The sequence below is a fragment of the Nuphar pumila genome, chromosome 9 (genome assembly GCF_984573655.1).
Source record: "Nuphar pumila chromosome 9, dmNupPumi1.hap1.1, whole genome shotgun sequence".
NCBI classification, from domain to species: Eukaryota; Viridiplantae; Streptophyta; class Magnoliopsida; order Nymphaeales; family Nymphaeaceae; genus Nuphar; species Nuphar pumila.
Genome location: NC_143257.1, coordinates 97,192,973 through 97,206,276, shown reverse-complemented (window position 1 = coordinate 97,206,276; position 13,304 = coordinate 97,192,973). Strand labels below are relative to the sequence as shown.

At 34.0% G+C, this 13,304-nt stretch overlaps 1 protein-coding gene across 2 annotated transcripts in view; it reads left to right on the top strand.

The window, feature by feature from the left end:
• The first annotated feature begins 11,696 nt into the window (after positions 1-11,696).
• LOC149828734 (initiator tRNA phosphoribosyl transferase family protein) overlaps positions 11,697-13,304 on the top strand; it is a 90,969-nt gene continuing 89,361 nt past the window's right edge. Inside the window, exon 1 of one of the 2 annotated variants that reach the window (XM_090017701.1) lies at positions 11,697-12,016. In XM_090017701.1, coding sequence (XP_089873827.1) covers positions 11,725-12,016 — 292 coding nt within the window. In that variant the 5' untranslated portion in view covers positions 11,697-11,724. The remainder of the gene's footprint in view (positions 12,017-13,304) is intronic. The other variant, XM_090017702.1, reaches the window with a different exon arrangement.

Genomic DNA, 13,304 nt, shown 5'->3' with positions numbered 1-13,304 from the left:
ATCTGGACAATGGATCCAGATCCGAAATCAATTTAAACATATAAAATGAATTTAATTTCAGTAAAGCTTGAGAAATGAACTAGAATTTAGATTAAAAATGACTCATTTGCTCAAAGATGAATTTAGGGTCAAAGAAGGGAATATTTAAAAGATTTTGAAAAATTTGGGGTGTTCATAGTCGCCACAAGCATCGCAGCTATTTATGCTTATAAAAATAATATTTGGCCCCAAAAAATGCTTTTCAGTAGAACAAAAAGTAAATTTATTGATAATAGATTCAGAGACAAAGAGAGGGTGGACAAACAATTTGCCACCACTCTTGATATTCAATATATACATTGGGTCCAGAAAATACAGAATGAGAAATGAAAGAGTCACAAGTGTATTTGGTTACGTGGTATGCCCCAGACCACTGATCCGACCGCAGTTTAAATTCTGACATGTTACCTGTCGAGAAGCGAATGTTGGCATGAACCTGTCGTTGCGAAAACTGTCTGAGACACCTCTCTGACTAATAATCGACAAAAAAATGGGCAAAGCAATCTGTAGCGCTTACTACGAGCATAAGTGTAGCGAGGAACTAATTCTCGCCTCTCAAAGTAATTCCAAATAATATCCTCCTGATGCAGACTCTCGATCAAAGCTCGACACTGAATGACAGACTTTGGCTTGTTACTGTTGAACCTGAAGGAACTGGCCTTTGATGGCATATGTCGTAGAAACCAAGACTGTAGGGCGTAAGTGCATCCTTCTACCAGAATGGTCTCTCCAAGGGCGAAGTGAGCTAAGCCTCAGTAGAGAAAGGCTAAGACGGCCATGAAAACTGAAAGTTGACGAATCTGTTTGTTTCCCCATCTTTGAAAGAGCTGGACAATTCTGACATTGACAAAGTTCTGACCATCCTGGAAGAACGTTAATCCCACTGTGCATAGGATCATGGCATGCTGAATTTTGTCTTTAGCTGCTTGAGACAAAGTGTCAACCTCCTCGTAAGCTCGATACTTGCGATAGAGTCCAAACAGGTCAATGAATTGATTTCCACTGATCCCGGCGAGAGGCCAAGATCTGCTCCTTGTCGCTCTGGCTAATGCTTCTCGAACATCTACCCCCTTGATGTTGATCAAGAACTATTGCTCGACAAGATCATCTGGCTAACCAGCTGGCTCTGGCAATCCCATGATGTCATTGAATTCGTCCATCAGTAGAGTCATCTCTTCCTATGGAAACCAAAATGTGCAGGTACGCGGATTTCACTGCTCTGTCATAGCCTAAATCAGACTTCTGTTGATGGTCTGCTTGCCCTGCTGATGCCATCTCCAATCCACAATCATCCAAGTGGTCTGGGAACATACGCAAGAAGGTGGCGAACCAAGAATAATACCACCGAGGGAAGAAGGAATGAGTCTGGATAACCCGATGATATGGGGATCCATCCCTTATCTGATAGAAGACATGATCTTTGGGAAAGACAACTTTGAGAGAATTGGACGCCATCAAAATAATACTGGGGCAAAGAAGAGTGAGGAGAATCAGATAGAATGTAGGACTTATGGATAGACTCTTGAAGAAATGAGAATGGATAAAAACCTGGAAATTTTGAAAGATCGAGGGAATTTAGAAAAAAAAGGATTTTCAGTGTTTTAAAGAAAATTTGATTTAAAAAGAGAAAAAAGAATGCAGATAGAGAAAATATACACCTGGGTTTTGAAAATAAAGAGGAAATTTTGAATAATATACCCAGGGTTTTAGAGAATATAAGGTAATATAAGAAACATCACAGAATTATAGTTGTACAAACAAGGATGCACAAACAGCACTCCCTAAAGCTGACTCTAAATGCAATATTTGAAATGGCTTGTAGGACCTTAATCCTAACTTTATGGTTCAGATCATCTAATTTCAATCAAGGTATGCCAATATACTCAAGCCGAAGCTCGAAGTACGTAGCATAGAAAATATCTCTCCGGTTCTAAGGTAATGGCTTCCCAACATCCTTGAGCACCTACCGATATACTTCGGACTATGGCATTTAAGTACCTGGTAGGGGGGCGCTAACCCAAATAAGTGGTACAGTTGTAAGGCTCTCTCCCGAACTATGGTTCAGTGAGACAACCCATCAACATGAAGACCAGGACAATATAGGTAGGGATGTTTTTTAAAACATGTTCAACATGCAGTAAATCATATAGCTCTAATGCAAGTCCTAAAGAGATAAAATTTAAATGAAAAGAAGCATACACTTTCATACATTACTTGCATTCAATCCCTAGAATTGAGGAGAATTGTATTTCAGACCTAAGTCTAAGTGAGCATGCATAAATCTCCTCAATATGGTCCTACCAAACCATACTTAGATCTTATATGCATTATGTCAGCTAGGACAGAGTCTAGGCTCCTAAGGTTTGCATGGAAATGAAGCTAACATTTGTAGAATAAAGATTTAGATAATATTAAAGCAAAGCAAAAGGCAAAAATTCGACCGGACGGAGACGAGTTCCATCACGGTCGCCAATTCCTGTGATCATTGCAAAAATTTTCCTCTTGTATTCTTCTTTTCCTTCTCTTTTCCTTTTTAGCCTCTATTTCCTTTTTGAAGGGAAATAAAAGATAGAAAAGAAAAGAGAATGAAAAAAAGAAAGAAGAGAGAGAGGAACTCTTTTGCAAAGGTCTCACTTGACCTTGATTTTAAAATATTTTGAAATTACTCGCCTTCGTTTTGAAAATTTGCGGGAAAATAGAGAGAAAGGATTCGCTCATCGGTACGAGGTTCGACCATTCCTGGCACCTTTACCAGGGGTAATCGAACCAAGGATCAAACTTATGCCTTTTGTTTTGCCTAAATATTGTCTAAGAATTTATTCTAAGTCTAAAATGCACAAAGAATCATGCTTGTGCAATGCAAATGCATAAATGTATGCTTTTGAGAAAATAGTTTAGAAATTTGGGATTTTCCAAGTGATTCTGAAATAAATTTGATAATGGAGTGAAGAAATGATTTAAAGGTTTGAAATTGGTTTGAAAAAGTTAGATTTTGAATCTAACTCAGAATTTTAAAATAGATCTGGAAGAAGACTTGAAGTTCCAAGCCTTGGAATAATCAGAGTTTAAAAAATGGATTTTTGATTTGAAGAAATGAGGAGAAAAGGAGATTTTTGGAACTTGAGATAGAATTTTGAAAAAAAATGGAGTTTTCAAAGTAAAAAATGGACTTTGAATTTGAATGGATTGATTCTAAAAAAGGACTTCTTAATTTCAGAACCTAAAAGAGGAATTGAATTTGGATTCAGACTTAAGAAATGGATTTGAAAATGGTTTTTGAAAGTAGGAATTGGAAATGGAACTGGATTTGAAATCTAGAATCCTAGATGGAATTTGATTCGAAATCTAGAATCCTAGATGGAGTTGGATTCAAAGTCTGGAATCCAATATGGATCTGAATCCGAAATCTGGAATCCTAAATGGAATTGGATCCGAAGTCTGGAATCCAAGATGGAGTTGAATTTGAAATCTAGAATCCTAAATGGAACCGGATCCAAAGTCTAGAATCCAAGATGGGATTGGATTTGAAAATCTGAATCTAAGGTGGAATTGGTTTCTAAATCTAAAATCCAAGATGGAATTGGATTTTAAAAATCCAAATGGGACTTTGAGGATGGATCTGGATTTTAAAAATCCAGATTTGAATTTAAAAGTAGGCTTTAAACTTAAGAAAAATCAAATTTTGAGATTTAGAATCAATCTCAAAACCTTGATTTTGAATTTGAGACTCAAGACTCAATCTTTAGATGGAACTTTGGAGATTTTGAAAAATAAAGAATAAATTTGATGTTAAACTTGAATTTAAAAATCAGAAGATGAATCTGGGAATTTCAAAGTTAAATTGAACTTTGAAATTTGATCTGAGATGTTAAATTGAATTTGAAATTAAATCCTAAAAATGAATTTGGAATTTTAAAGTCGAATTGAACTTTAAAATTTGATTTGAATTGGAAATTGAATTTTGAAGATAAAAAATGAATTTGAAATTTCAAAGTCAAATTGGACTTTGAAATTGAAGTTTTGAAGTTTTGAAATAAGATAGAATTTGAGAATAGAAAGAAGAATTTGAATTTATAAGAATTGAAGATTGATTTGAGAAGTGAAAAAGATATTTGAAGAATTATCACTTTGGATTTTGAAATAATATGAAAAGAACTTTGAAAATATGATGTAATTCTATCCTAAATGATGAATGAATTAAAAAGAAATTTGAAAAATGAATTTGAAAAGAATATTTCATTCTTTAAATGAATTGAAATAAGATTAAAGATATAATACATTTCTAACTATGGTCATAAAATGTATAATATAATAATCATATTTAAATTCAAATGAAGAATAAAACATATTTTGGTGACTTTATAGAGTTTAAAATGAAATTAACTTTCAATATATCCTGACTATGACCATTGATATATATTTTGAGTTAATTTTAAGTTAAACTTTGATAAAGGAAGAAAATATTTAGAAAAATAAGATAATTTTTTAAAAAGATTCAGTGTGGATCCAGTATTATTCCATAAAAGATGAAATCTTAAGTTTTGTCCACACCTGAACTATGGCCATTGATGCAAATTGTCAACTGAGGGTTTAATCACCTTTTATTAGAATGGTGCATGTGCCATTCATGTTTCCATTTATGAATTTTTGAAATAAAAGAGAGAATTGACATGAAACAAATATTTCTAAAAGATATGCATGCTCATACATTCTAATCTAATGCTTAAAATGTAAATTTCTCATTAATACCTAGCTATTATATTATTGAAACTGAATTTGAGAATATCAAAGTCTCTTAAGAAAAGAAATCTGGATTTTTCATTCATTTTGTATTTTGTAGACGGCCTGGAAGAGGAGGGGGGGAGAAGCCTTCCCATCGCTCTGTGGTGGGGATTTTGTTTTTTACAGGATATTGCAACTGTTCTTCTAATATCCTTAGCACCCTGTGATTCTGCCGAGATTTCAAAGGGATGGGTTTCCTTCAGGCCAACGTAGAGGAAGCCCTTGCAGAGAGGGATTTTTCTTCAGTTCTTACAGGAGGAGCCTCAGAGAGAAGAAGGTGGATTCATGAAAGGGGAAGGTGATGAAAATAATGGATGATCTTTCCCTTCTTTGTTGCTTTGTTTATATAGAGAGGGAAGAAGAATCGAGAAAGGGGAGGTTAGGGAAAGGTTGTTAGGAATCGACGGGGGGAGGGGGGGGGATGAGAGAAGCTGACCGAAGGGTGAGAAAGGGAGAAGATGATCGAAAGGTGGAACCATCGCCTCCATCGCCCCTCTTGCGATTTTTCTCGCAACGGATGGCTGTTGGGGTCTTTCAAGGGAGGTCCAACTTTTTCAGAAATTTTCAAAACAACGGTTCGCTTTCTTAAATTTTTCCAAAAACGTGGTTTTAGCTAAAGAAATGCTTTCAAAATGGAGGGTTTATGAACTATTTTTTATGTTTTTTGATGTATTTTTTTTCTTTTCTTAGTAGTTTCTATATTTTTTTGTATTTTTTTTGAAATAAAATTTTAAAACTATGGGAAGATAAAGGATTTAAACCTATTTTTTGTATTTTTGAGAAATATTTGCAAAAAGAGGGGTTTTCTGAGGATTCAGGGTGAAATTTGGAAAATTTCTACAGAAAATAGTTTTTTAAAGAAATATTCGAGTTTTGTAGCTCGAATTGAGAAATACAGAGCAGTGGATCCAAATGGATACCAAATGGACTGTTTGAGCCTTTTAAGAATTTATTTTTAATATTTTTGGTATTTTTGTAATTTTAATTTGAAAATTGGATAATATGGCTCAGAATTGGATTTTGATAATGGATTCGGATCCAAAATCGAGTCAGATATATAAAATGGATTTAATTCCAGTAAAATCTGAGGAATAAACTGGAATTCAGATTGAAACTAACTCAATTTATTTAGAAAATGGGGCCAAGGGCAAAAAGGAAATATTTATAAAATTTTTAAAAAAATTGGGGTATTCACATTATGCTATATATTTTAATTTTTTTGAATAGCTATTCAGTCGTATCCCCCAAGAGCAGAGTCAGAGGCTGTGAAAAGTAACAACATTCTCTAAGAGAAATCTACATGGGGGCATGGAATCTATCACAACGATGATCATGATCACTCACTTCTGTAGAAATAATTTATGAACATGCTTGCCTAGGATATAAGAAGCAATTCTGGTCTCCCCTAAAGTCTTTGGGTTGGGGGACCGTCGAGGCATTTCCCCTCAGCATAAAAAGAATTAGGCTCACAGAGTTTATATCGCCTACCCTCTCTAAGGTAGACCAAACCAGTCTTTCTGGTTCAGCATACCGTGATAAAGGCATGCCCAAAAATATATCACATGGTTATCTTTATTAATTAGGTCATAGGTAAATACAATTACCATTTAGGCTAGTGCATTGCCATCTCACTGTTCTCTTTCTGGAACCATAATTTATTATTTTATCAAGCACTCCAAGTATCCATATAGCCCTGTGGGATTTATATCATCCTGCATGCATTTCATAAATATTGTATCTCAAAACATAACATGCATTCTCATAACAAAGAATCATATGAACATGCTTATCAATTTATTCATGCAGTATCATATAATGTCAATATTCAGAATAAACATGCATCAATTTCACAATTATAAATCAAATTGAGAACCACAATTCTAACATCACTGTCAATTTTGTTAAGTCTTGTGGCTAGAGTAACCCAAACCTGCATAACTGAAATATGTTGCTAATACACAATAAAATCAACATGCCCTTTCACATACTTTGCACTTACAAACATGCTCATAATCAGTTTATCACGAAAACAAACATAATTAAACTGTCATAAATGAATTTATTCATAAATCTTAATTTTCATTCGTGTAGGAGTCTTTTTCTCAAAAACAAGGCATCCATACACCATAATCATATCAATCAAACTCACCTTTATCTCTATCATAAATATTTATATCAGATCTAATATGATGCAAAACTGAATTTATGAAAAGTTTAGGAAAAACATCATAACATAATTAAAGCCATAAACCTGACTTTCCGGATAAGAGCTCCTATAAACCCTCATCGAGAAAATCAACCTGACTCCAATTAATATCTTGACTTTTCAGAACTCAAATCATATAAGACCTAATTAAAATATCCATAATAACTTATAAATAACAGAACCCACTACAAATAACCCATAACAAAAAATACACAAGTTGTTTACCCTGATTCAAGCCCGCATAAGCCCAAACTGGAAAGGCTTACAGATTTTTAATCACATTCAAGTGTAACAATGCTTAAACAAGGTGAATACACATAACTTAATTCAATTTATGTTGTACAAAACCTGTAAACCTCATATCTCAACAATATATGAATTTGGAAGAATCGAAATCCAAGAGAAAACTCAAAACCTTAAATTGATTTCTAAGAAATCTGGATCGTGATTCTCTCAACCACAACTCGTTAAATCATTATTAAGTCAATCATAAATTTAGATATTAAACTAACCAAACATGATGAACTTGATCATATAAACAAAGGTACTCACTTTTGAAAACAAACAAAATAGTCGATTTATAAGATAATCCAGATTTAGTCATATCTTTTAATTGTAACTTGCATAAATTACTATTCAAATCATTTCAAAATGTTTAGCTCTTTATTTATGATTCAATAGGGTTTATAAATATTTATAATATGGAATATAAATCAAAAAAATATTAAAACCACAAGATCCAAACATGTTACTGTTTAATCACAATCATAAGTCATTAAGGAAAATCCGGATCCCTAATGACCCATTTTTATATAATTTGTCAGGAATAACATATCACATATAAAATCATGATATTTTTACCATGGCTGCTTGTTCTGTCAAAAACACAACCCAATAAACTGGTCTAAAAAATAATAAATACAGAAATAATTAAAAAACTTTTCCAAAACCCTGTTCTGATAGAGTTTCAATCTTAAATCTGCAAAATGCAATATTTTCATAAGATTAATATATTTCTTGGAATTTATATAAAATATTTTTGACCAAACCCTTTTTACACGATTTGTTATTATATGTTATCTTCATCAAAATTTTTTATAAAATATTTGGAGTCATTTTTCTTGGGTGTTTATGTTTTTTATCAGAAATAAGTTGAAACAATCCTCTAATCAGAGCAAAAAACTGGAGCTCTATTAAAACGAATGTTTCTTCCTCAATATGAATCCAAAACAAGTAAAACAAGATTCTAAATTCAAGATCAATATGCATGAATCATCCTAGTGATTTTATTTTAATTTTTCTAATTATTATTAAAAGAGATATCAATTTATTTTCAAAACTGGTCGAGAATAACATATCAGTCATCATAGATTTAGGTTTCTCAAAAAATATTTTTGTAAAGACTCTTCTTGAGACCATAAAACCTTTGAAATCTCGTTATTTTAGATTTAATCAAATCTAATATAGATTAACTCATGAATAACACCATCAATAATCAAGTTATGATTGAATCTAATACGAACCAATGAAGAAACACTATTTAGGCATGTTTCTCAAAATCATTTTTATAAAAAACTCATGATTCATCTTCTTCGAATCTAAATAATGATTTCTTAAAAAAAAACATGTATAATAAATCCAAACATGTAACTATGCTGCTGAAAAATAAAATAACTCACATATGCATGCTTAATGTATGTAAAAAGCATTTACTACATAAATCTTACATGAAAATCGATAGATCTCTAAGGCAAAAAAGAGAAATCAAGCAATCCGATCTCTACACCACCACAACCACCGAAGTATGTGTAGGTTTAATGGTTGTACAAACTACTTCAGATCTCTTAGACATTTTAGGAGAAGATAGAAAGCAAAAAGAGAAAAAAAAGAGAGCGAGAGAGAGATTTTTGTGAAAAAAGTGAGAGGGGCATGTGAGAGGGGGTATATATATCTCTTCTCCACAGACCAAACCTGACTAAGGAAGGACTCTCCCTCTCCAAAATCATGTGGAGGGGGAGAGGAGTCCTTTCTAGAAAAAAATCTAACTTGTAGACTCTCATCTCTTTAATTATTTGAATTTTTAATTTTTTTATTTAAGTATGATTATTAGGTTTGACTATTCAACAACAAACTCTTAAAATTCTAACTAATATAGGCTCTTCTAGAGGTGTGGGATGTTCCATCCTCTTAAAACTCTTAATTATTATTTTAAATACATTTTATAATTAAAAATCTTAATTATCACCTTTGTATCTTTATTTAATTTATTGGTCTGAATTTAAAACTAGATGATATTTTATTTCATATGGACTCTTGGATCCAAATAGGGGTCTATATAGGATGTCACCTATGAGGGTCCAATCCATAACCACTAGATCCAATTAATATTTTAAATTGAATCCAATCCAAACAATACCATAGATCCACATCGGATCCAAATAGGGATTTTAGTTCCAGAATTGAAGTTTAAGGTCCAAAATCACCCAAACTCAAATAGTCTTCACACCTTAGTCTTTTTCGCTTATTCTTAAAATATTATTGATAATTTGAGACAGAGGTTCATAATTAATCAAAATTAAAAAAATCAAGAACTAACAATTATAGACATAAATGCATTAATAACTCATCATTATTTATTTTAATTATAAAAAAAATCTCAGGTTTTACAATAAATCCAAGACTTCTCCCATTCTAACAATCACAATCACCTCTCAAGCTCATACACATACACTCTCACGAGTTCTCTTCCCTTGATCTCTCTATCTCTCTCAAGCTCCTTAGAAGCCCTTGAGCTCTTGCTTGCTCACTCTCTCTATCTAATAAATTTAGGCATTGACTTAGTCAAGAGTCTGCATTAGTTAAGTTTAGAATTTAGCTGGTTCAAGTGAAACATTTATTCAATGTGGTCACTGTCAAGTTGTTGGTCTTACCAAGTGTACTACGCAAGCCAACCTTCGTGAGTAGGTGAAAACTCGGTTGTATCGTGAGAGTGAAATTTCACGAATACCCATTACAATAAGTACAATTGCTTGAAAGATAACACGTCCAATGCATACCTCTGCCCCTACCTAGGTCAAGCTCAATTGCCATACCCACTAAGTAAATTTTGTGACAGTGTTTATCTTGAAAAATAAATATACAGGGAGAATTTTATCTTCAACAATCAAACACGTGTAGGAAGGAAAATGAATTGGATATGAATTAGGTTGTGCTTGACTAAATGTTACTAGAAACACTATACAACGATGGAAATTGTTTTTTTTTTTTTGTGAAATGGCATTTGAAAGCAGAAAATGCTCATTTTTGAATCATTTTGAAAATGCCTAAAATTTTATAAAAGAAATGATTCCAATTTTATGGGAAACTCTCATATTTGAAAACAAGTTCTCATTTTCGAAAAACATGTTTTTCTTTTATGGGATACAAATCTCATTAAGTTTTTTTTTCTGTTTAAACATTTTCCATGCATTTATCAATTGTTTCCTGGTTCATTTTTCAATTTTGTTTCTTGGTCATTTCTCGTTTCTAGTTTTGCTAGGGTTGCAAATGGGTCAAATTCAGGAAGCCAATTTTGCAAAATTTGGCTGTCCTGGATCCGAACTGATCTAACTTCCCTAAGTATTTAAGATCCGAAATCCGATAAGTTTGCATCCCTAAGTTTTACTTGCAGCTAAAAAGCCTTGTATCTATCTTCGTTTTTCAAGATGTTTCTCATTTCTGTTTGCCTTCTGGGCAACCGTGGCTTGACCTAATTCAATATCTTATTTGGAAGTGATTGTGGGTATGGATAGTATCTAGATCTCACGTAAAATTACATATTTGGATCTCATGAATCTTCATGGTACTGGAGAATTGAATCCGTTGGTAATATCATTTGACGTGTAAAAATGATATGATAGGCCAAATTAATCTTCCTCCTCGACCCAAATTTATTTATTTATTTATTTTTATAGTCCAAAAAAAAACTGCTCCATCACCGATCACACATTGGCTGGCCTCTGTTTAGTAAAACCCTTGAGGTTTATAACCCAGGAGAGTACACCCAACTTTGATCCTGTGGCAAGGGACGCCACCCATCAGTTTTGAACATGTGACGTCTCTTAAACTTGACATTCACAACTCACCCCTAACATATGATCAGAGCCCTTGTGGGCGTTGCCTGTTTCCAACCCAGGTCAGATTAGAACCCTACCGTATTCGATTGAAGTTGACCCAAGCTTAGGTGTATGCAACCCATATCTAGGGCTGCAAAAGGATCTATATTCGAATGTCCTATTCAACAATTTTTTCTGGATACGGATTCTTTAAGTAAAATAGGAATGCGGATTCAGATATATTCAATCAAATCACTTTTGGATTTAGGTTGGATTCAGATCGTCATTTTAATTTGGATCTAAACGAGATTCAAACCAAAATTCGACCAGGATGTAGTTTTTACATGTAAAAATAGCATGTTTTATTCTATTTTTTCCGTATCCAGTAATACCACATGTATTTCTAATTTGGATTCAACATAACCTCTTAGGATCGGTCAGGATTCACCCCTAACCCGACCCGTTTTCACCCTACCGGTCCAATTCTATGAGTCGGATCAGTTCATACTAGGGTTCAAACTCCGACCCATTTATATATATATATATATATATATATATATATATATATATAGAGAGAGAGAGAGAGAGAGAGAGAGAGAGGAAATGGGGGAGGTGTGGTGGGGAGAAAGCCTGAACATCTACAAGGCGAGCAGGAGCATCAAGAGGAGTGACAACTCCCTCTACAACGCCCTCCGCTCCATCTACGAGGACTCCCTCTTCGTCCGCGAGATCTCCGGGCTGTGGGCCGATCTCCCCCTCCTCGCCAACCTCCGCTGCGGCCTCTGGTACGCCCCCAACTTTCACTCCACCTGCTACTTCAAATCCACCGACGGCCACAACAACAATTGGTCCTTCAGCACAGCCCGCCTCAATCTTCACGTCGCCCGCCTCGCCGGTCAGATTCTTCTTTCACCCTTCTCCATTCTCCTTTCCTATCTGATCTGCATATTTGGTTTCTTTTATTAACATTATTTATTCAGCTACTTCTCTTGGGAATTTAGTGTAAATTTGGGGATTCATTGGAGTTTCTTTTGGCATTGGGAGAGAGAGAAGTTGTAGAGAGAGTTTTTTCTAGTGCATTATGGTGGAATTTTTTGGTTTTTGTGAGAGTTTGGTATGATGGTTTTGATGGAGTTGGATTTTTAGCTTCTTCCAATTGATGTTCAAGTGAATTTATGTACATATGGACATAGAAAGGCTTGTTAGTAGGAGCATTGGTATTGAGACACATCAGAAGATTTGAAATAGGCATGCTTCTGAGTTTGGGGAATGGTTGGGGATCATGATTCTGAGTGATAAATAGTTATTTTGGCATATGAGACCGTGGGCTTATACTTGCCCAACAATGTGTTGGTTGCTGGTGGACCCCAGTGTCTCTGAGCGAGCTCACTGGTGACTAGAGTGCATATAATCGTTAAGTTTGTTGATTTTGGCTGTTTGTTCTGAATTGCTTTGCCTGATAGTTAGTACTGTTGAATTCAAGACCTACTTGAATCTAGGTTTGCAAAAGGTTCAGATATATGATGGTGATTTTGCGAATTTTGGCTGTCCCCAATCCGAACCAAACCGACTCCCTAGTGTATTTTCTAATCCAAAATCCATGCCGTTTGCAACCCTACTTGAAATGCGCATTGATACCACAATTGAGGTATGATAATCTAAGACCTTATAAGGTTTGGATCTGATTGAAATGTAAGTAAAAAATATTGAGAGTAATGAATGAAATCAAACACACAAAGATACATAAGGTTTACATAGTTCGACAAGTAATATACATTCATGTGAAGAAATATAGATGATTTTATTATAAGAGAAGGCAAGATAAAAGATTTTACATTAGAAGAATGGATCCAACACTTAGTGGCAACACCTCCTTCTAAGCACTTAGAGATTAACATTTAAAGACGTAATTTTTTTAAGATTGAACACCACTTACTCCTTAAGCAATTAAAGAGATCCTATACATCATATATGCAAATGTTACCCAAGCAAACTCCTGAATGAGGTCACACTCTCAAATACACACAACCGAAGTAATAAACTCAAAGGTCTCATTGATAAAGTATTTATATTCTCATTCTCCCTTTATTAGGCTACCATTAGTGGGTGGGTGAAGGGTGACTACCAACGTCTTAGTGGACTGATGAAAGTTAATTATCAATTGAATAGTGAGTTAGTAAAGA